Raw genomic sequence first — 22601 nt, forward strand, 5'->3', positions numbered from 1 at the left:
ACTGCCGAGCATTACTATAAACCCTGGTGGTTCGCGGGTAGTCGTAGTTTGCTTGGGCGTTTGATATAAGAGAGAAGATTCATGATTGGACATAGCTTTCTGCTCAAAGCGTTCGCAGTCGGAAAGGTTCCAAAGTTATTTTGATGGCCCATGTTAATTGCTGGAGTTTTATATATAGACCCAAAAAGATCAAAAGTAATTCCGTTCACGTTTCAATCCAAGCTTATCGGTTCCTTATGGTTGCTATGATTACATACGGATAACTGCTTTTACCCCCTTACGATAAAGAAAGGTCAAAATAGATTCGATGATGATGCATTGCTTCCTAAAAGAAGAATATGCCAGTGTTAGCCAGAAGAATAAAAAGAAGCATCAGTAGATAAGGTAGCGTCCATTTTTGAACGCAGGACCACTAAACACTCGTACAACGTGTGTAGCAACTTAGTTGCAGTCACTGCATCCTATAGCCACTACATTGAATCAAAAGAATTAACATCCCCCCAAAAAAACAAAACAAAGAAAAGGAAAGGAAGTCTTTTTTTTTTTTTTTTTTTTTTTTTTGCTGAAAAGGGAGATTAGGGTGTCAGGAGACAACCCCAATCACCCGATTTTATTAAAGAAATGGATGAATACACAGAGAGGAGGAAGAATGTACTGGTACAGTAGAAGGCAGCTTTTTCAGAAACAAAAGATACCGAGCTGACACCACTTAGCAATGAACAGACCAAAAAAAAAGAAAACACAACAAAAGCAGAAGGCTGGCTAAGAAGAACCGAAAAAGAATAGATAGACGAACATACCGGCAGCTCCTGCTGAGAAGATCCCAGCCAAAAGGAGTAAGAACAAAGGAAACACAAAAAACTAACATACAGAGAATGTTGGTTCTAACATCCACTTCTAAGCTTTGTCAAGAAGCTGAGACTGTGTACAAACCTTCCACATCCGCTTGTAAGCTGTGTCAAGAACAAAGTTTGCACGCTTAACCTTTTAACAGGAAGCCCATGACCTATATCAAGCACAGAAGGAATGAAATTGAGCAGAGACTATTCGGGTGACAGCCCATTTGAGATCCTAAGAAAGCTTTACCTGATTGTAGTTCCTAAATGCCTCCATGTCAGCAATTAGGTCGAGTGGCCATGAAACCTAGAACATGGAAAATCTTCAGGCACTTATCTATAACAAGGATAATGGTGTAAAAATCAAACTATCATACCATTGAGCATGTAACTTTATGTCAATTTCAGCAGGTCATGGACATCAATGCCAAAACACTGTTTCCGGACTTTGCAAGGAGTTGAGAAATTAGCACTTGAATTTTCCTCATCATCAGAAGCACAATGTTTTGTTATAAATGCAATCAAAGAATCCAGGGTGCATAGAGGTGCACCATCAGCAGAATTTTTAATGAACTCCTGAGTATGGTATAGTACCATCAGCATAAGTGCACACATAAATATCCAAGTTTATGAAATGGTCTACATGTCATTTTTAATGAAGCCATACCTCTAATATAGTATTCAGTACAAAATTATTATCCTAGGAGTCTCCCTTATCTAGCTTATTAAAAATTACGATAAGGAACTGCTGCAGCAGGTGACCTGAAAAAGTATGTTATTTATCATGTCCAAGAATTATACATATCAACATGAAGGGACAAGCTTGATCTGACAGTACACCTGAATCTAGCAAATAAATATCATATAATACACCTAGTTCATCCATCATTTCCAATCACTCATCAGCTTCAGCAAAATATGCTTACTAACATGAACCACCTACGCTGTAAGACCATGAGATGTTTCAGCAGCTTTACATAAGCAAGCAACTTTTGGGAGAGAGATTAAGCCATAAACCTGTTGCTTTATGTACACAGCAAGGCACTCCTGGATGATAAGTGCAGGCTGTGTTGTATCCTTCAATTTGGTACTTTGAAATGAGAACTCTTCACGAAGAGTCCTTCTTTTTCGGGGGAGGGGACGAAAGAAGCTCTGATACCGGACCGTTTTCCTGCTTTAAACCAATTGGGTTTTGATAACTATTTTAACAATTATAAAAGCTAAACATAACTCCAAAACACAAGAATCCAATCATACCCAGAATCATGGGAGGAGTTGGAGCTTGGAAAGGCAAACAAGGCTTCCAAAATTTTTGTATCATCCTCTAAACAAAGGCTTCCGAAAGTACAGTCGGTTCTATTGATCCTAGGCAGTGCCGCTTTCCTGGAGAAATCCTTGCTTGCCCTTGCCCAAAAATGGCATCTTGCAAGTATATATCAGTCAACATAGGACAGTGGAAATTTCTGGAAATCTTAAGTTCATTCCAAGAGACCGTGCTCTTTTTCAGAAACTCTCTGCATACAGTTTTCACAGCATTTCTAGGATGTAAAGAACAAAGAGAAGCACCTAAAGTATCAAGAGTCTCACTACTTTGTGTTGTGAAATTTTTTTGTAGCTTCTTCATTTCTTCCATGTCAATAGAAGAATCTGAATCCAACTGTCCGCTAAGAAAAGGCCCCTTTTCTGCTGCCGATGTGTCCCTTCTCTGATATTGTATCAGCCAAGAACTTCAACCAAATTCTCCAATGACCCACAAAAGTCTGTACATTGTCTGCAGTTCCCTCTCCAATCTGTTATTCCTTGCAAGCTTTGCATATCCCAGCAATATGAGAGGACACCCTAAAGTACTGATAAATATGATCACTATCGCCCACCAAACCTGCCAAAGATACCAAGAAAACCTCAGATAAGGTTAAATCTCTCATTACACGGGCATGATTTCGCTGAGGAAGATGAACAAGAAACTCTTCATGGAATAGTCACATAGGGCAATTCCATTGTCGGATTCTGGAGTGCTCAAAATGTCAGGTTACACTCCTACTTGAGGTTGATGGTTTGTGAACTGATAACCGGTGTTAATCCCCTTGGTATTTTCCGGTCATAAAGTTTAATCCCTATCAAATAACATATTATTCTCATGATCTCATCTTGAACATGTCAAACCAACTGTGATGATTTCCCAGCACCTTCAGGAATACAGGACAAACTACAATTTCCATAACATCTAAAGTTCTCCCTTTGGGAATGCTGGATATGGTCATGGGTTTCTGATCACCTGTTTTTCTTTTGACAATAATATTCTGGCCTAGTTACATCAATATCCAAGAATAAAGGCCATATTTGAATAACCTAAGGGTTATCTGCACAGACACCTAAAATATTTTTGAAACAAGGTAGCTGAACATGGCCTTCCTCAATACAGGAGCAAGAAAAATTTTTCCTGCCTCTCGTCTGACCATTATTTAACAATTACAGCCTTAATTGTGCTTAATTTTAACGTACAATCACCAGATCAATTGTGTACACTTTTGACATGTTTCCCACACACTTGTTCATGTTTTACATACTTGTACATGAACACATTATACTTGTTTCTACACCCAGATCAGGGAGTAAAATTATAGTCATTGAAACAAGAGATCAAGCTAAATTTTTGTTCAGCAAACCCTGATTGTTAACAGGCCATCAAACTAGGGATTGGTTAAGTTGCTCAAAGTCATCTGGATACCATGTCTGCCACTCATATTACCCTCTGAAATCATTGTTCCTCTCCACTCAGATAGCGTAATGAATGAGATGCATGGCAGATGACAGACTCTGCATGACAGAATTCCTCCTGTATGTTTTGAAGGTAACTTTATTCCCAAGCCGTCCCCACTGAAATCATTGTTCCCATTCCACTCAGATAACGTAATGAATGAGATGCATGGCAGATGACAGACTCTGCATGACAGAATTCCTCCATGCATGTTTTGAAGGCAACTTTATCCCCAAGCCATCCCTTCATGTATCATGGCTTCTTCCATCACACAGCAATTTTAGTGATCACCAGTAGCAAAACCTAGAACAATCTCAATGATCCTCAACCGACAGTCAGAATGGATTCCAATGCTTCAGAAATTATCAAAAATATTGCTAAGGCATGATTAACAAAGAGTTTACCAATAGAACCAGGAGATAATTAGCTAAAGATATGGTAAACTTTAAGTTATAAATGCCCAACTTTCATAGCTAGAACTGCTGAAGCAAGCAAGCATAAATCAATATACAAAAGTCAGCAGATGGGCTGTTAACCCAATTGTCCTAATACACACAATATTGCTGTTACACACAGAAGTCGGTGCTTTTACAATTGGCCACTCATATCTCAAAAACCAATCAAGAAAACCAAGTCTAGAAGCAATCAGGCTAACAGAAGGAAATACGAATTCAAGAAAATTGCAAAGCCAAGAAATGTAGGAGTAAAAAATAAACAAAGATAAAAGGAGGAAAAATCACTGGAAACATTAGCCCACATTTGAGAGTACTCAAACTGATAATACTGTACAATGTTATGTGGATGCTCCATTCCTAGTAATCCCAATAGTGCAGCACCAAAGATGTCTACCTTATCCCAAATAATCAAATCCAATTGTTGTCCTTGCTATTGGAATCGAAATCCACTGTTCATATCTAGCTGACATCTGAAAAAGCGAACTACATTATGTTAGTCCAAATCATATTTCTCAGATATGCTAACAGAAAGAGTCAAGAGAACAAAGTCACGGAAATATAGGAATCAATGTTTGGATATTTGGATGATATACATCAGATAGCATCATATACCAATGTAAAGAATAGGGCATAGCCAGCTAAGGTTGATGCATAATTAATAACTAGTCAAAAGTCCTAACTGGAGGACAGGAAATACGACACAAAAATTTAAAAAAAAAAAATAACACAGTTTACCCTGTTCTGGTGGTCAACCAAAAGATGCATGTAAAGAATTTGAAATATGGGCATTCATCACAAAAACATTGGAAATAGTTCTGATGTACGCATTCACATGAAATCATACATCTAAATAGTGGCTAACTTGAACTACCACGGTCATATGGTGATCTTCTGGAAACTGAAAAGCATGTCTGATTTATTCTTCAGGTCACTTGTGCACCCCGGACTGGGATGAAAAAAAGACTATCGTAGTTCCAATTTGATGTTCAAGGATTCTTAAACCAACAATGAAACTGGTACGGTAGAGAAGGAAAGGAGGTTTTGAGCACTGAGCCACCATTTTTTGGATGATAGAACACTGCCACAATTTTGCGCATGAAAATTGTATTTGGTTGAAAATTAGACTATGTTATGGCATAGCAGTCCTACATCAATACACGACGCTAGTATGAGTAGATGTTGCTATAATTGATCAGACCTGAGCATAAATCTTGTGGAGTAGCACTGAGCACAACTCGTGCCTGTTCTCAGACAACAAATGGTCTCCTAAGATATTGTTACAGTGTCTATTTGGAATATGGAAAAGAAAGAAATGGATATCAGATGAATGATAATCGGAAAGATTTTTGTAAAGAAAGTAAGTCTTATCATTCTTTGGTTGAAAAATAGACAAACCAAAGACAACTCAACGTGTCATAACAAAAATATGTCCTCCTACTTCAACATCAAATATAAATTGAACTTTTAAAATTTTCCAGGGTATTTGAAACAAAAAGCCTCAGAGCTGCTTCAAATAATTAGTAAAACAAACATGAATTTTGATTGGTTTTGGTCTAAATGTTACCTCATAGGCAAGACCATGTGAGCTCAACTTGACGTATGCTCTCTTCGTGTGATCCCAATTCTCCGTAAATCCCGTAGATGGCAAGCTATCTCCTGAACAAACTGTACTCCATCATCTCCATTTCTAAGTGAGTTGATGGTGTGTTCAAGAAAAGTACGATCTGCTTCAAGTGCCTCCAACCTCTCAGCCAGATGTGAAATTTCATTTTCAAGGGTAGTTAGATCACTCTCTTTATCAACCATGGAGAGGTACTGCCCATCACCGTCAGAACCATATTCACCGTTCTGTTGGGTGGTATATTGAACCCCTTGGGATGACAAAAGGGAGCTTGATTTGGATTTTGATGGTTTCTTTTTCCCTGACAAAACACTCCCTCCTGATTGACTATTTTCTGGAGACAAATTATTCCAGTGTGGATGTTCCAAATCATTACACCCCGGTGCCTCCTCCAAATATTGGCCATTTTTAACATCATGATCTAAAACTGCATTTCTCTGTTCGGGGTTTTGTCTATGAGCATCCTCACATCTTTTATCAGAATATCCGTCTTCCTTTGCATCAAATCTTGAAAGATCAACGTAAACCCCATTATTGGAGAAAAGATGGAGCTTTTTCTCCAACTTCGTCAAACAATCAGAAATGTACTCCTTCTCATCTTCAAAATCTAACAAAGGAACCTTCAAAGGACCTGATCCACCCCATCTGGAGGCACCAGACTCCTTTTCAAGAGTTGTGCTGGTGGGATTGTTCTCTCTTGACACTAAGTCGTCAAACTTTTCTGGCATTCTCTCTGCTAATGATCCATCTCTAAAACGCTTCTTATATATTTCAAACTCTTCTTCTAGATCTTGTATTTCTTTCTCCCTTTGAGCAAGCACCTCATTGGATTTTTGAAGTGCTTCTTGGTCATACTCAGCTTGCTCTTCCATCATTCTCTGGTACTGTAATGCCTCCATCTGCATAGCTGCCTTCTCCTCCTGCAACCTAGTAATCATAGCCATTGCTTGATTTGCTGCAATGGCTGAAGCATTTCTTTCCTCTTCTAGCTCCTTGTATAAAAGGCTTATGGACTTCCTATCCAACTCAATCTGCCGCTTCAGTCGATCAACTGTGCTTTCTCCTTCTACTTCACTAATAATACTTCCATCTAGTGACTCCAAACCTGATTCATTTCTGTCAATAGACAGCCTTTTAGTGATGTTCTGCAACACAGGTTCATCACATTGTCCATATACCCTGGGACTAGGACTCATATCACTCCATCGGGTCTCGAGCCCCTTAGCAGCAGATATCTGTGTTATGAGTAATTTCAGATCTTCATGAACTTTAGAAGAATCCCTCCCTGTAATTACTTCTGTAAAGTTGGAAGACGTCAAGTTGCCCTTATTGCCAACAGCAAGCTTGTAAGCATCATTAAGATCCATATGAGTGTTCACAGATGAACCAGGGTCACTCATAATTTGGTTTGTGTTCAAATTTATCTCAGCTGAACTAAAATCCTTGGAAACTTCTTCACAGGAAGTAGTAGAAATGTGCACATCATCATGACTTTCCAAAACTTCTGCTAAGAAAGAAGATTATTTAGAGAAGGGCCAACTAAAAAAAACTTGGAGCAAAAACAAATCCAGATTAAAGACAGATATGACTCACCTTTCACATTTGGAACTTCAGAAGGAACTAGTTGAGAGTCTTGAGATGTGATTTTGGGTAATGGAGGACCAGCATTCATGTCAACTCGGCTATAGTCCAATTCCTCCAGACCATGTTCAGCAGCAATAGAAGATGCCAAAGATGGCATATCATGAGACTCACCTACATGGAGTTTCTTCTCAGGAATTGAATCAGAAGGCTCATGCATGACAGGAGCAGGATGAATCAACTTTTCTACAGTTGCATCATCTGAAATAGTGGTAGATAAACTGTTGGAGATAATGGTGGCAGGTTCTGGTTGTGGAGATCGAGGGTCAAAATGTTGCTCAAGTTCCTCAGCTCCATGAACCAGTGTATTTCCATCTTCATCATCTGAGGATGAGACTTCTGACTCTGAGTCAGAGTTAACCTTAAGTTCACTGTATCCAATGTGCAATAGACGATCAAAGCGTGGATTCCCCAAATGATATGCTGCTGTTGGCCCCAAAGACTTCTCTCTTGTCTTACTCAGATCATCTTGATGATGGAGACCATTGTGTTCTATGGAATTTGACAAAGAAATGCCAAATTCAGCAGAGTCAACTCCAGTGGATTTCTTTTGAATCAAACTGACAGCATGTGGTTTATTTCTGAAAAGCTTAGAACAGCAAGAACAAGTCCTCATGAATGACACAGGATCCTTCTTCAGTAAAGGGACTTTAACCGCATCATCTCCATGAAGTCCATCCTGCAGACCACTGCCATTGATAACTCCAGGAAATTTCAGATCAATGTCTTCGCTACCATCAAGAGCCACCCCAAGATTATCCACCAGTGTTCCGTATGTCTCAGGGATAGATTTCTCCATGGCAGATGTGAGGAGGCAGCCTTCGCACATATCATGGAGATTAGCAAGCTTTTGGTGAACATGACAAAAAGCCAACGAGGAGATTTCTGATTTATGGGCCTTGCAAATTAAATCCCAATAAAAATCTGGTTTCTCATTGCCCAGAATATGATCTAGCCTTGAGCATAAAAGACATGGTGTTTGCAATTTGCAAAGACGAGCAAATTTTGTCACCAGGTAAGAATATAATGCATCAAGGAACAATAGAAGCATTAACAACCATTCAAGTACAGCTGAAGATAAAACAGACGAGAACCGGCGAGAATTTCTCCGTTCCGAAATAGGAGTTGCAGCCATTCCTGGAGTGTCTGCAAGATGGTTAAGTGGAATTCTTGCCGGTCATGCAAGATGAGAAATTATCAAACTCTCTACTTCCAAGTTGATGAAACCAAATATCCAATCTGAGATTCAATATAGAAAACATCAACAAGCTCAAGTCAAATTCAGTAAAATTACAAAGAATCAGAATATTATTTTTTTTAGTGAAGTTTTTGGTAATCCTCGATCAATGAAATAGAAAGCACAAGCCAAAAAGTTAACAATATAAGAAGCAAAATGTTAGCAATAAGCCAACAACCATCTAAATAGAGCTCTCGAGCAAATACGAGCTCTATCCTATAAAAAATTTGACCTTCAATGGACCATTGAAAGGACCAGAAAAATTTACTAGCGAACAGATGAGGCATATCAGGGCACCTTAACCATAAGAAAGAACATGCCTTCTGGTAACCTCTTATCAACTCAAATCCCAATAACATAAAAAGATAAGAATAATAGTGAACGAACAAAAAAAAAAACGAGACGAGATCCAAATTTTTCAAAACCAATTCAATATCCGCCTACTGACAAGCTCCAATATTTCAACTATAACAGATTGCAAGCAAGAAAACATGTATCCTCGCTTCAATAAAACTAATCAAAACAAAACTAATTCAACAAAAACACGATCAATATAACAGCTAATGAGAAAAGAATAAAAGGAAGCAAATAAGATTTGCAAACCAACTTAACAAACCAATCAAAACGAACACAGAGAAAGATCAAAAATCCACCTTGTGAATTCTTCCCAAAAAAAGCCGGCGAACAAACAAAGAGAAGCGATCGATCCGAGATGGGTTTTGAGGACAGCCGAAAGACAGAAGCAACCAAAAGGTAGGATCTTTTCCCCTCTCCTCCCCAGATCTCCACTCTCTCTAAAAAATAATGATTCCACGAAGCTGACGTCGACAACCAAAATTCGGCTGGAACCACAGGTAGCGACAGCAAACCGAAAGGCCACAAAATAAAAGCAAACCGCGACAAACTCCCCGCCAATAAAGAGACAAAAAAGTAGAGAAAAATGCCATTTTTCCAGCTAAAATTCCACCAATAAAAGGAAAAACATGGAACTTTTTTCTTGGAATTTTTTTAGAAAGGAGGAGGGATGGAATAAAAGCAAAGATTAAATTGAGAAAGGGGAAGAGAAATAGTGGCAATCGAGGGTGGGAGAGGTAAAGGATTTACGGATGGGGCCGTTGACAGAGACTTTGAAGGACGGTTGAAAGTGACCGTTGTTTTGGACTGAAGCAACCGTTGATTTAAAACGTCGATCAGGACCGTCCAATTGAAGTTTACCGGACTTGTAAGGCTTCGTGCGTTGGCACTCATGGGTGCATTGGATGAACTGGTTGACCGGCTGGGATCTGGTCGGCTGGGCGGCGAAAGCTTTATTCTTTAATCCGCACTCCCGGTAATACAGTATTACTGCAGCTGTATTACTGTAAAGTGAACATCACAGTACAGTAAACACATTCCGTTCCGTGAACATGAAAAAAAAAAAAATTTTTAATGATGCTATGCTGATTGACCCGATAAATATTAAATATTATTTTTTAATTCCTGTAATCTGTGATCACCATGAGTTTGACTCTATAGGATCATGAGAAAAAAAAAATTTGAATAAAAATGAAAGAAGATGTTGATGACTTCATCTTGTTATTTATTTATTTTATCTTCTACTTATAAATTATAGCTTAATTTAATTTTCTTTGTAGATTATCAAAATGGCCTCTGTTGAGGGAAGTATGCCATCCATGGATGATTCAAGTAATACTTCATCCACTCAAATAACTGGGGTTAGAGGTAAAAGTGATCCTGCATGGAATCATTGTAGAGAAGCTCCTGAACTTAGTGGTAATACCAAAAGGATGAAGTTGGCATGCTTGTATTGTGGAAAGTCATTTGCTGGTGGTGGGATCAATCGCTTCAAACAACATCTTGCAGGAGTAAAAGGAGAAGTAGAACCATGTCGCAAAGTGCCGGCGGATATTCGCCATCAAATGATACAAAATATTCAAGCTATTAGTGAGAAGAAGAAAAGAACAAAGGAAATGTGTGAAGATTACAATCCCTTTAGTGCAAGGCATAAGGAACATGAGGAACAAGTATATTATAGGCAATTAGGTGAAGATGATGACATACAAGAAATTCCTCCCTCATCAAACAAGTCTACGGGTAATGTATTACCTACAAGAGGTAAAAATATAGAAGGTGGAAAAGGAAAACAACTAGGAACAATTGGAAATTATTTCATGCCCAGAACAACTCCCGGTGCTCAACCAACTATAAAAAGCTTGTTGCAAAACAAAGAAGCAGTTGAAAGGTGTGATCTTGCAGTGGCAAAATGGATGATAGATGCATGTGTGCCATTTAATGCTGTCAACTCTAAGTATTATCAGTGCATGATAGATGCAATAGCTAGTATGGGGCCGGGTTACAAAGCTCCAAATTTTCATTCTGTTCGTGGTTATTTGTTAACCAAGAATGTTGATGAGGTAAAAAAGTATGTTGAAAGCTTTCGTGCCACATGGAAGAAAACAGGATGCACAATCATGGCTGATGGATGGACAGATCAGTGTAGGAGAACTTTGATTAATTTTTTAGTTTATTGTCCTAGAGGGACCGTATTTTTGAAAAGTGTGGATGCTTCAGATACCTCAAAGACAGCTGATATGTTGTATAAGTTGTTCAAAGAAATTGTCATGTCCGTTGGTTTTGAAAATGTGGTTCATGTAGTGACTGATAATGCTGCAAACTATGTTGCTGCAGGTAAAAAGTTGGAGCAAGACTTTCCTACACTTTTTTGGTCACCTTGTGCTGCTCATTGTCTTAATCTCATCATGCAAGACATTGGCAAGTTAGTTTCAGTGAAGAACACCGTAGTCCATGCTGCAGGTATCACAAAATATATTTATAATCATTGTTATCCTTTATATTTGATGAGAAAATTTACTGGTGGAAAGGAGATAATTCGTCTGGCACCTACACGTTTTGCTACCAATTTTATTGCTTTACAAAGCATATTGGGCCACAAAGATGCATTAAGAGCAATGGTGACTTCTAGAGAGTGGACAACTTCAGCTTATGCTAAAGATAGTAAAGGAAAAAAGCTCACCGATGACGTGCTTAATTCTCTTTTTTGGAATGAATGTGCTACCATTGTTAAACTAACAGAGCCTTTAATTCGAGTTTTGAGGATTGTTGACAGTGATGATAGACCTTCAATGGGTTACTTGTATCATGCTATGCATCAAGCTAGAGATGAAATGATCAAGAGATTTAGAAGGAGAAAGATTGTAGTTGAACCTTATTTGAGAATAGTTGATTCTCAGTGGGATTTGCAATTACACCAAAATCTTCATGCAGCTGGGTTTTGGTTGAATCCCTGTTTTCAATATGACTCAGAACTTATGGATAAACATCCTCGTAGTGTTTCTGGACTCTTAGATGTCATAGAGAGATATTCATTTGGTAATCCAACCTTGCAGGAGAACTTAACTAATGAGATGAGATTATTTAGAAATGCAGAAAATGACTTTGGACGCTCATCGGCTATAAATGATCGAAGTCGCTTGGCTCCAGGTAAGCTTGTTCCTTAGTTATGTTCTTATGCTTTTATTAGTTTTATTGATATAAAGTTTTTTCAATTACATTCTATTTTAACAAATACAATATTTTGTATGTAGATGAATGGTGGGTCACCTATGGAAGTTGTGCACCTAATTTGCAAAAGTTAGCTATTCGTGTTTTAAGCCAAACTTGTAGTGCATCCGGGTGCGAGAGAAATTGGAGCATCTTCGAACATATTCATTCTAAAAAGAGAAATAGGTTAGAGCATCAAAGGCTTAATGATCTAGTATTTGTGCACTATAATTTGAGACTACAACAAAGGTAATTTTATTGTGAATGATATCCAATTGCTTGTATTTATTTTTTGTTATTTAATTTTCAAACTAACAAATATTAAATACAGGTTTTATTTCAAGGGTCGCAACTATGATCCTATTGACTTTGAATTGTTTGGTGATAATGATGCGTGGATATTAGTCGATGAGCCATCGGAGTTAACTAGTGAGGAATTAGAAACTTTTCACCGTGAATTGGCATCATGTTCTATTCAAGAAAATAATAATAATGGTGAGCGAATTATTTTATTATATAGTTTATGAATAAAATATTATTATAATTTTATTACATATGATTTTTCTTTTTAACTTTTTGTTAAAATTATGGTTTTGTAGATATATTGAACTTGGAAGATTTGGATGGTGATGATGGTGAAAATGATGGAAATGATGCGAATATGAGAGAAGATGGAGGAGATGAGAACATTGCAACTCAAGAAGATGTTTTTGCAAATATTGACATAAATTTCAGTCCATTAGCTTGAATTTTTATGTTGTGTACTTGTTTATCACTTTTAACTTTTTTTTTTTAAAAGATATTGAAGTGAAATGTCGTACATTATTACGTACTTGTTTGTTAAAACTTTTCATTTTGCTAGCAGATGTGGATGGTTATGTTTTAAAGTTTAAACTACTAGTTATTATGCATTTATAACTTTATGCCATTAAATCTTTATATTCATCAATATTTTAGTCTAATTATTTGTATTTATAGGATTACAGTTTTGTTTCATTTGTATTTTGATACTTGTAGCATTGGAATATATATTATCAGGATTATTATTGTATTTCTGGATATAAACAGGTTATTAAATTTTAGATTTTATGATTTGTGCATTGACCCGCCGGTTCAATCGTTGACCCGACGGTTGGACCGCTGACCCATTAACCCGGTGCCTTATCCGGGTCAAGGTCCGGGCCGGGTTTAATAACTTTGTATTCGGCTTGCCACCGTATATCAAAAGGTGCAGCATGAATACCCCACACAAGGGCATCGGGATCCGACTTGTCGTCGTTTCCCCGACTGAATGCTCCGGACGACATTCGACTGAACGCGTCAGTGGAGGCCCGACTACCGAACTTTTGTCACGGTCGGTCGGCTCCCGACTCAACAGACGCGCCCGACTGACGACCTTGACTATCAGAGTCCGATCCAAAGTTGGGACCCATTCTACCTTCGTATCGGCGCGAGATGCTGAATATCCTAACCGACCTATGGGGGTTAGCGACTTACATAAGTTAGCGACTCATGAAGACATTCAACAACACATGAAAGAAACATACGAAGGAAGATGTGAAAAAGGCTTTCATTCAAAGTTAAAAGAAAGTTTACAAAGTCGGGTCGAAGCCCGATTACAAGTATGCCAAAATAGAAAAGACAAAGGCAAAGGCAACGCCCGATCAACCTTCTGAGTCGATCTCCTCGACCGAAGGAAAATCGGGAATGACCGGTGTGTCGGCCACGAGTGGCGCTGGGTCGACGGCTGAAGCAGGACCATCGGTCGGCGGCGGGCTGGCGGTCGGCGCCACTTCCTCCGGGGCGGCCTCATCCGCTACGTCGACGCCTCCCAATGGATGGTCGGCCATCTCCTCGGTGGCTTGCTCCTCGGCAAACGGTGGGACGACCCTGCTGAGGTCCAGCTCCGGGTACAAAGCCTGGACCGCATCCCGACCGTCCTCGTACCCCACCCGGTACGAGGCAAAACCCGACTCGAGCATCTCCTCTCGATACTGGTTGGAGGCCCGGAAGTCTTCCACCGTCCGGTCGGCCGACTCCTTCGCCGACCTTGCCTCTTCTTCCGCCCGGCCGAGCGACTCCTTCGCTGACTCTGCCTCCGCCTTTGCTATGTCAGCGTCGGCTTGGGCGATCGAAAGCTCCTCCTCAGCCTTGGCAAGCCTCTCCAGGCTGACCCGAAGCTGCTCGCGCTCGTTTTGGAGTTCGGCGGCGATGCCGTCCCGCTCGTGCCGTAGACGACGCACGGCCCGCCCCTTGTGTCTGGCCTCCTTCTTGGCCGACCTTAGCTCGGACCCGAGCCGGGAGACCTCGTCTACCAACTTGGCCTCCCGGTCGGCCGACTGCTGTAGGTGGTCGACCAACATTGCCTTCTCGACCGCTTCCGCCGCCGACCTCTCCTTCCAAGCAGCCCGGACGTTACCGAACCTCCGGTATCCGGCCTCGAGCTCCGACATTGTATAGATTAGCTGCCGTTGCAAGTGCTTCGTCAGGGTCACATAATGAGAAAAATCTCTAAGGAAAAAGAAGGCGATACAAAACTTACCTCGACCATGGTCGGGTAGAACCTGGATAACATCTCGGTCACTTGCCGAGACCTCAGCGACTCCACGTCGGTCGGGAGTAGTATCCCCTGGCACAACCTCCTCGCCAGGTTGTGGTCGGCCAACGCCGACGCCCCTTCGGGGAACTGTGCGCTGGGCGGCACAGAGCGGCTCCCCGACCTTGTCTCGTCCGTTGGGTCCATCGGGGCTTTCCCTCGATCGACCGCCCCGACCGACGGAACCGGCAGCGAGGGGATGCTCAAAGTAGAACCGCACCCCCCGCTGCGGCCACAGACGCCGTCGGATGATGTTCGGTTTCCCGAACGACATCCGGCTCCACCGCCTCCGGTGATGCCGCCGACGTTCCTTCGACCGCTTCTTCCACCGGCCTCTCCTCCGTACGCGCCGTCGGAGCCGCGAGCGCAATGACGGGCTCTGATTGGTCGGTCACCGATGCTTCGACGATCGGCGCCACCGGAGCAGGCCTCTTCGGAGGGCGCGAAGGACCGGCCCCCGATGCTGGCCTCTTCCTTGCCGCGAATTGCCGAATCTCAGCATCTGTCGGCCGCATTCTCGGAGGTGTCCCTGCGATACCGACAAAGGTGTTAATTAAAGAACCGGACTAAGGGCCGGATGAAAAGGAGACCGGGAGATCGGGCGATACCTAGTCGGGGGACCAAGCTTAAGCCGGCGTCATAGAGAGCTTGTTCGGTAACAAGCTCCCTCTGCTTCGGGACCGACATATCTTTTAGTCGATGGAAGTCCTCCCGGTCGTCCGCCTCCACCCGACTGTTGTCATTAGCTTCAGTTCGGGGCACGCCCCAGTGAGAAGGAAAGCCCCAAGAAGATGGAGAAGAAACAAAGAAAAACTGGTTCTTCCACCCATGGATGGACGATGGAAGACCAGTGATGAAGGAAAGGCCCTTCCGGGGGTTGAAGAGCCACCACCCTCGGGCTTTAGGGTGGGGTCGGAGCACAAAGAAGGCCCGGAAGAGAGAAATGCGAGGGTTGGTCGGCAAGAGCTGACACAACAGCGCAAAACTGATTATGAGACGGACGGAGTTCGGCGCTAGTTGCGCCGGACAGAGTCCGTAATAGTTCAAAAGATTTCGGACGAACTCCGGAATCGGGAGCCGAAGACCCGCGCGAAGGTCCTCGACGTACAGCGCCAGCTGGCCAGGCGGAGGGCTGTTAACCCGACCGCCGGCCCCTAGGGCGGATAGTTGAAACTGCTCCGGGATGCTATACTGCTCCCGAAGCCGATCAACATTCGGCCCCGAAAGCGAGGAGACCTCAACTTCCGGAGTCGACCGGGAGTCGTCAGTCGGATTTCCCGATCGAGCTCCCCGGGTCGGATTCCCGGCCATTATACCGAAACCGAACAAAGAAGAAGGAGAGCCGAAGAAGAAGAAGAGGAGGACGAAGGGGAGACCACGAACCGGAAGAACTCTTCTGGAAGCAGGAAAGCTCTGCCCGCAACGACTGAGAAATCGCTCGGACAGAGTTTCGGCAGCAAAATGGCAATAGTAAGGTCTTGGGCCCGGATGGCCCCATATATATAGGGCCGTCCGACGGCCGAGATGACTCCGCGCCGACCGAAGCTCCATGGATGTGCGACACGTGGCGGCTTCCGGGTGGCCTGAGGATTCGGCGCGCCCCATCCCAGGACGGCCGCACCGCCCATATTAAATGCGGGGGGCGCCGGCCAACCACTTTCGACACGCGGCACGCTGGGATGCGGTTCCGCATTTATGCGCCCGCGCCGATTCGCGTTCCCGATGGGACGCCTGACTGCGCCCCGCACTCCCACGATCGGCGCCGGATATCCGATCGTCTGACACCGTATTATCCGGAACCCGATCACCTGACACCGACGTAACGTCTGAAAAGACGCGATGTCTGACATCTGACACCGACTAGGCGTCCAAATCACTTGGCATTTATGAAACGCCTGACACCGTATCGACTGGCGGTACGGTCGGATCTTTGCATACGACGAATCCACTCCTGTTCGCCCAGGGTTGCTGCCCCAAGGAAAGCATCGGCCAGCTCACCGTCCGACTCAGGAGTGGAGGGGGACAACTGTTGGGGAATACCCACCGACCGACCGACCGACGGTCGGAGGGACCGACCGACCGATTGACAGTCGGACCGACCGCACACCATCATCACCGGCCAATCATCGGCTTACGACCGACTGAGGATATGTCGGTCGCACTTTTTCCGACCGACTGAACCGGGAGGTCTGATGGTCGACTCACGTAAAACTCGCCGCCCGACGAAGGAGCCCGACGCCACTCAGCTGGTTACCGACCTAGGGTCGGTCGACTCCTCTGATCACCGTACAGCCGCCAGACCTTGTCAGTTCTGACAGCAACATGCGGCACGGCCACCTAGGGGCATTGTCCCGCCGGGGGTATTGTCAACCCTAGTGATTTGACAGGCCCACGGTGACATGACACTTTCACGGCGACTGTGACAACCTACAGTGAGTTGACAATTCCTCACTTGTCTGCGCCATTAATGACGGCGCCATACCGTCCTCCACTATATAAATCGGGGAAGGCAACAGTGCAGGAGATCTCTCTCCACTTCTCGACTCCAAAACCACAGGCTCGTTCCTCTCTCCCTCTCTCTCCCTCGATCGAGCTCTCTGTCTTCATTTCACTGTTGCCCAATCACCTCTCTGACTTGACCGTCGGAGGATCTCCGCCGGAGCCGCCTCCGGTCAGTGTGGACTTCTCGTTTTCGCAGGTGCACGTTCCCCGACGATCGGATGACGAGGCGATTGGCCGCAATACTATTGTTGAAGTTTCGCATGTATTTTGGAAGACTAATAGTGCTACTAACTACTAAAATGGTTTCTTTCATAACTGAACATTCTAGATCGATATTATAGGACTCTACGGTTGATTTATATGTTCAATTTTTAGATATTTTATTTTTTTGATTATTAAGATGTATTTATTCATGTTTAATTTAATATAATATATCTATTTTATCAACAGAAAAAGAGAGAGAGAGAGAGAGAGAGAGAGAGAGAGAGAGGAGGGTACAAAGGTAATGTTGTACGTATGAAGGGCAATAAAATATCAAGCAAGTCAGGGGCTTAAATGGCGTTGAAATAAGTGGGTAAAGTCACACGAAGACTGAAGGGTATGCCACTCGCTTATTTTTTTCCGTCGTAAGAAGGGCATTTTGTGACAACAGATTAGGGTGTGGGAGGGGCACTTTGGACCCTTCTCCCGGCCGCGGTGCGTCACGCTTGTTACCATGTTTATTGAACCTGATAAACCTCGTTGGTATGCATCAAATTCTTAGTTTGCTTCCAAAATGTCTTGCACACAAGAACGCTCTTACCATGTCATGATCCAACACTGGATACAGCTCACAAGCAAACACTGGATATAGCCCTACTTCCAGTTAATAATCGACAATGTGTGAGATGCTGTGCATACATGGATTCGATCTTGATGTAAGCTTGCGACGTGTACAGACTGCAATCTCAAGGATCCCGACGCAGGGCGGATCATGGAAGGCACAGAGCTTCTTGCAATTACTGTGTGAACGCACGTGTAGCATTCTAAGAACACAAATTCATTTTTCTGGCCAAAAAGACGTGCATGATTTTTTTGATAATGGAATTATTAATGGAAAACCCAAAGCAACTAGTTGGTTTACCTTGCTTGCCGAACTTATAACTCCATCACTTTGATATTCGTACCATCATACTTTAATGGAAAACTTCATGTCCCATGGACCATATCATCATGAAACTCACCACATAGACTGGCGGCATTTCCAACTAATCTTGCTTCACAGAAGACATGATACAACCTAAAATACCAACCAATCTTGCTTTCTTTCTCGACAACAATAGTGGCTCCTGTGGGCGCGCTTAAATTGCATCAATAAGCTCTCTCTCTCTCCCACCCTGTTTTAATGGAAAATTTGACTTCCATAAACAAAGATGGAAGTTTTTTTTTTTTTGGTAACAAAAGATGGAAGTTTAATTTAATGTATAAACCATGAAGGCATCATGACTAGTCGCAGATTTCCAGGACTACTGAGCAGGCAAATGATAGCAACATCAATGGCTGACTCAGCTCAAATGCCCTTGCAAATCTCGATAAGCGTCTATAAGACAACTCAGCCATTTCGATACCATTTGGGCTGCCAGTTTCACAACATGATCTGCGGACCTTGCTGTCGTTGTTCGGCAAACTCCCCTAGTCTGCGGGCCACTTTTTCAGCCACATCAGTGTACGCCTTTGCGGCTGAAGAATTAGGGGCCGAGATAACTATTGGATGGCCTTCATCCGAACTGCTTCTGATATCCAGCTCCAAAGGTATCTAAAAGAGGGAAAACAAAAATGTAATAGTAAGAGAATTTTTTTTAAAAAAAAAAATGTAATAGTAAGAGGAAAATTGTCCGGCATACATGATTCTAAAGTAAGACGTTTAAGTAGAAATGCTGAATTAACTATCCACTAAATGTGGGAAAAATGAGGTCATGCATAAATTACGAAACTACACATAAAACAGCACCTCACCAACGCAATACATTCTCTCCATATATTTTGAAATATACATTATTTCACTGATCTACCAAACCAATGTCGCTATGTTTAATGACACTAATCAGTAAAACATAGTCAGCAGCACATATCAATGAACATGTCAAACCCAAACTAATTACAAATTTAATTTGGTAAAATTTGCTTTCCGACCATTCTGCTGATAACTTTTGATCCAGATTAGTTAATATACAATCAATAATGTCTATATCATATGCCCCTTTCCTCAAATTCATGGCTAATCATCTCAAGAGCTCGCCTCGCACTAGAAGATACCAGAAGTGCATGGTGATAGGACATCATTAACAAAGAAACCAAGTTTAATGGACCGCATATAAGGAACAATACTGTGTCTACAATTGGAAGAAAAGTAGCAATTGAATTCAATATTGATGTTGCAACTTGTGCATTGGGCTATACCGTAAGGGAACATGATGATTGCCAAACCTAAAGTTTGAAACTGATTCATACAAGGTTTACAGTTCCAGTTTTGATACCCAAACCAGTACCCCCATCCGGTACAATGTCGGTATGGTTCAGTTCTTGGTACTGACTCTTGATAGAAGGTAATGTACCGAATATTGGTTCTGTACCACTATGAGTTGATACATCTGGTACAGACTCGTGTTGCACCAGTATCGTAAACCATGATTCATGTGATATGCCATAATACAAAAACAAAAAGAGATGTGAGCTACAGGCAGATTGCAGCACTGGCACAACTCAAAACCAAGATGGACCCACCATAAATCAAGCCACATATGCTGGACACTTGGAGACTCTCAATTGTTCTCCCATAATAACTTCAAGAAAATAATCAGACAAAGTTCTTTCGAAGGTGATGATAAAGCAACATCCTGTCTTAAGATGGCCACCTCCAAAATGCACATTACACTGCTTAAATGTCATCATAGGGCTTGACAATAACCATACCTCACCAAGGAATTTTATATCCAACTCCTCAGCTGTCTTTTGTGCTCCACCATGTCCAAAAATGTATGATTTCTCACTACAGTGAGGACACTTAAAATAGCTCATGTTCTCGATCAGACCCAAAATCTGCAGAATACCAAATTTGAATGTCACATTATAAGATAAGATGCAGTGTTCAGCTAATTCTCTTGAACCATGTTGATAACGATATCTATGTCCTTATGTAACTTTCATTTGAGCCTTCAGAAAATAATTTTAAAGCAACAAGAGAAATTCCAATATTTTATCCAGAAAAGGCAGTATAATACTGTATAAAAATTATTAAGCTGCCTCTTCTGTATAAAGCAATAAAATTAAGCAACTATGTTAAAAATATATGCCGATATCCAAACATCAAAATTCACATGCTCGGAAATTTAAGGGAAGAATTTGTAGAACTTGACCACTTTGCCACCCAAAACTACAGTTTAGCTTTCACAGATATTGATGCAGCAAGTCCAAAATCATAAACACTCCGATAATAATTTATGCAACACTTTTAAGCAACTCAACAGACCAAAAATTCAAGAAAGGAAAAGAAATTCACAACATGATGTAACACAGCTTAAATGTTAGGCCAGATGGAAGGCTGAAGTACAGAAAGGCAGTTTGGGGTTGGGGGGGTGGGGGTGCGGTGGAGGTTGGGTTGGGGGGGATTAGGGAGTTGAAGGGGAGGGGGGAAGATAGACTGTCAAATTTTTCCTGTCATCCAAGCATTCATTTAAATGAAAGATTAGTCATTATGGGAACAAATGCCAGACGGTTATGACCTGGACGAGGCTCAATATTTATAATAACAGATAGAATTCAATCCCACTAAGTGAAGTGAAAATAAGCATCTGAAATGATCTTTTCACTTGCAGCAAAGATAATACATATTACTCTAAACCACATGATTTGGAATCAAGACACCCCCTCCTTTGGACCTGTCTCTAGCATGAAATGGCACATGGCAGAACACTAGATACGGCACTCCTTTCATCTCCAGTATGACCACTAATCTACCCCAATATGCTTATCTGCAAGTCTCTCTCCTAGTTTTACCACACATCCGCCTCAACATTCTCCTGTTTGTGAGGCTCCTGTTCATGTGCAATGTTCATTGTTGAACTTCTGATCTAAGTAGCAGAACTTGCCATCTTATAACGATATTCCAGAAGTACAAGACAGCAGATATATAGAAGCACTTATCCACCTTATCTGCCCACTTGGTCTATGAGCTTGCATGGTGAAATGGAACTTTTGAATGACTAAGGCAAGGGTCTCATGATTTACTAGAACAGAAGTTGCAGTGACCCTAGTAATGACCTTGGAGCATTCTGATAAATAAATCTCACTAACACATAATCATTATTGCTTTCAAGACTGAATTGAGGCCACATTGAAACTGACACAAGGATTCTGATGTCACGTTAGAGGCCCCAGACAGAAAACTACCATGAGTTGCGAAATAAAGTAAAAGGTCAACATAAACTGAGAACCTTATTGCGGATGTGCCCTAAGAATCCTAAGAACTTACCAAGATTAAATGATCAATGGTCTACAACTAAAGTTTAACTAAAATTTAGCAGAAAAGACTAAGCGCGTGTACCTGAAAATAATGTAGATACTAATGAATCAACACAACAGCAAGCTTCCTCTTGCTAGCTTCTTGCATAAATACTATCAAAGGTAATTTGAAGTTTGTGAAAAGGCAGCAAGGTTAAAATGAGGTGGAGGTTTTCTTATGCAGGAATGATACCTGTTACTCCTATAATCCAGTATCGATATCAGAAAAACCCTTTAACTGAAATACTTCAAGTCTTCGAAGATATATCATAGCAAGTGGCATGATATGCACATGGATATTTTGGCCAGGATTCCAAAGATATGATACAACCATTCATTTAAAGGTTCAAGCCCCAACAAACTTTCAATCTATAAGTTTCGACAGAAGATAGTTCAGAAAGATATCCATACAGGAACTTCAACTTTACGAAACATGTTGGCTCCTCTTCGAGCATCAATCAGTGCAATATCTTGAGGAGTTGAAACAATCAAAGCACCTGTAGCAATGAACAAGAAATTATTTAGAACTAAGATACAAGGATATACAACTTAAGTAAAAGATTTAACAATAAATTGTTTGTACTGAGATATCTTACTTGATTTGTGCACATTTGAAGTCCATAAATCTTTTTTTTTTTTTTTTTAAGTATACCATGAATAGGGGCCAAAGTATAGCAAAAAGGCAAAGTTCAAATCTAAAAGTTCTTGATTAGATGGAAAGGATTTCTTAAGCTACTATGATGATGGATCAACTAGTGCAAATATATCAAGATTTTCTGACAAGAAAATCCCCATGCATCAATATATAAGCTATAAGAAAATAAACTAAATGCCCAGATTTGCTTTTTATGAAAA

General features: G+C 41.6%; 4 protein-coding genes and 1 pseudogene across 6 annotated transcripts; 2 read left to right on the forward strand and 3 right to left on the reverse strand.

Annotated features, from left to right (window-relative positions):
- Window positions 1–557: 557 nt before the first annotated feature.
- Window positions 558–3097, reverse strand: LOC105055207 (uncharacterized; annotated as a pseudogene).
- LOC105053151 (probable myosin-binding protein 4) lies at window positions 2723–9596 on the reverse strand. Of its 3 annotated transcripts, XR_012138698.1 has the most exons (5): window positions 9202–9596; window positions 7264–8550; window positions 5614–7174; window positions 4444–4519; window positions 2723–3897 (listed from the first exon to the last, which is right to left on the reverse strand). XR_012138698.1 is itself a non-coding variant. In XM_073252190.1 (4 exons), the coding sequence occupies exons 2-3, from the start codon at window positions 8444–8446 to the stop codon at window positions 5637–5639; spliced, it is 2721 nt and encodes a 906-aa protein (XP_073108291.1). In that variant the 5' UTR covers window positions 8447–8457; window positions 9202–9596; the 3' UTR covers window positions 4060–4519; window positions 5614–5636. The 3 variants fall into 3 exon arrangements, 2 of the variants coding, with proteins under 2 accessions (XP_073108291.1, XP_010932511.1); XM_073252190.1 differs by lacking the exon at window positions 2723–3897 and having other exon boundaries at window positions 4060–4519; window positions 7264–8457; XM_010934209.4 differs by lacking the exon at window positions 2723–3897 and having other exon boundaries at window positions 4060–4519.
- A 595-nt stretch (window positions 9597–10191) lies between these two features.
- LOC140855308 (uncharacterized) lies at window positions 10192–11240 on the forward strand. The gene is made up of 2 exons (XM_073251182.1): window positions 10192–11171; window positions 11237–11240. Exons 1-2 carry the CDS (start codon window positions 10192–10194, stop codon window positions 11238–11240), a joined length of 984 nt encoding a protein of 327 aa, XP_073107283.1.
- Window positions 11241–11406: 166 nt separating this feature from the next.
- Window positions 11407–12857, forward strand: LOC140855309 (uncharacterized). Its single transcript, XM_073251183.1, has 4 exons — window positions 11407–12049; window positions 12154–12358; window positions 12441–12604; window positions 12709–12857. The coding sequence occupies exons 1-4, from the start codon at window positions 11407–11409 to the stop codon at window positions 12855–12857; spliced, it is 1161 nt and encodes a 386-aa protein (XP_073107284.1).
- A 5560-nt stretch (window positions 12858–18417) lies between these two features.
- Window positions 18418–22243, reverse strand: LOC105053126 (iron-sulfur protein required for NADH dehydrogenase, mitochondrial; the record flags this gene model as incomplete). The annotated part of the gene is given in 3 exon segments (XM_073252191.1): window positions 18418–19002; window positions 20160–20285; window positions 22158–22243. Coding segments are annotated over 3 exon segments (383 nt in total), but the record flags the coding sequence as incomplete, so codon positions are not given.
- Between the last annotated feature and the right edge of the window lie 358 nt (window positions 22244–22601).

The sequence above is a fragment of the Elaeis guineensis genome, chromosome 2 (genome assembly GCF_000442705.2).
Source record: "Elaeis guineensis isolate ETL-2024a chromosome 2, EG11, whole genome shotgun sequence".
Lineage (NCBI taxonomy): Eukaryota > Viridiplantae > Streptophyta > Magnoliopsida > Arecales > Arecaceae > Elaeis > Elaeis guineensis.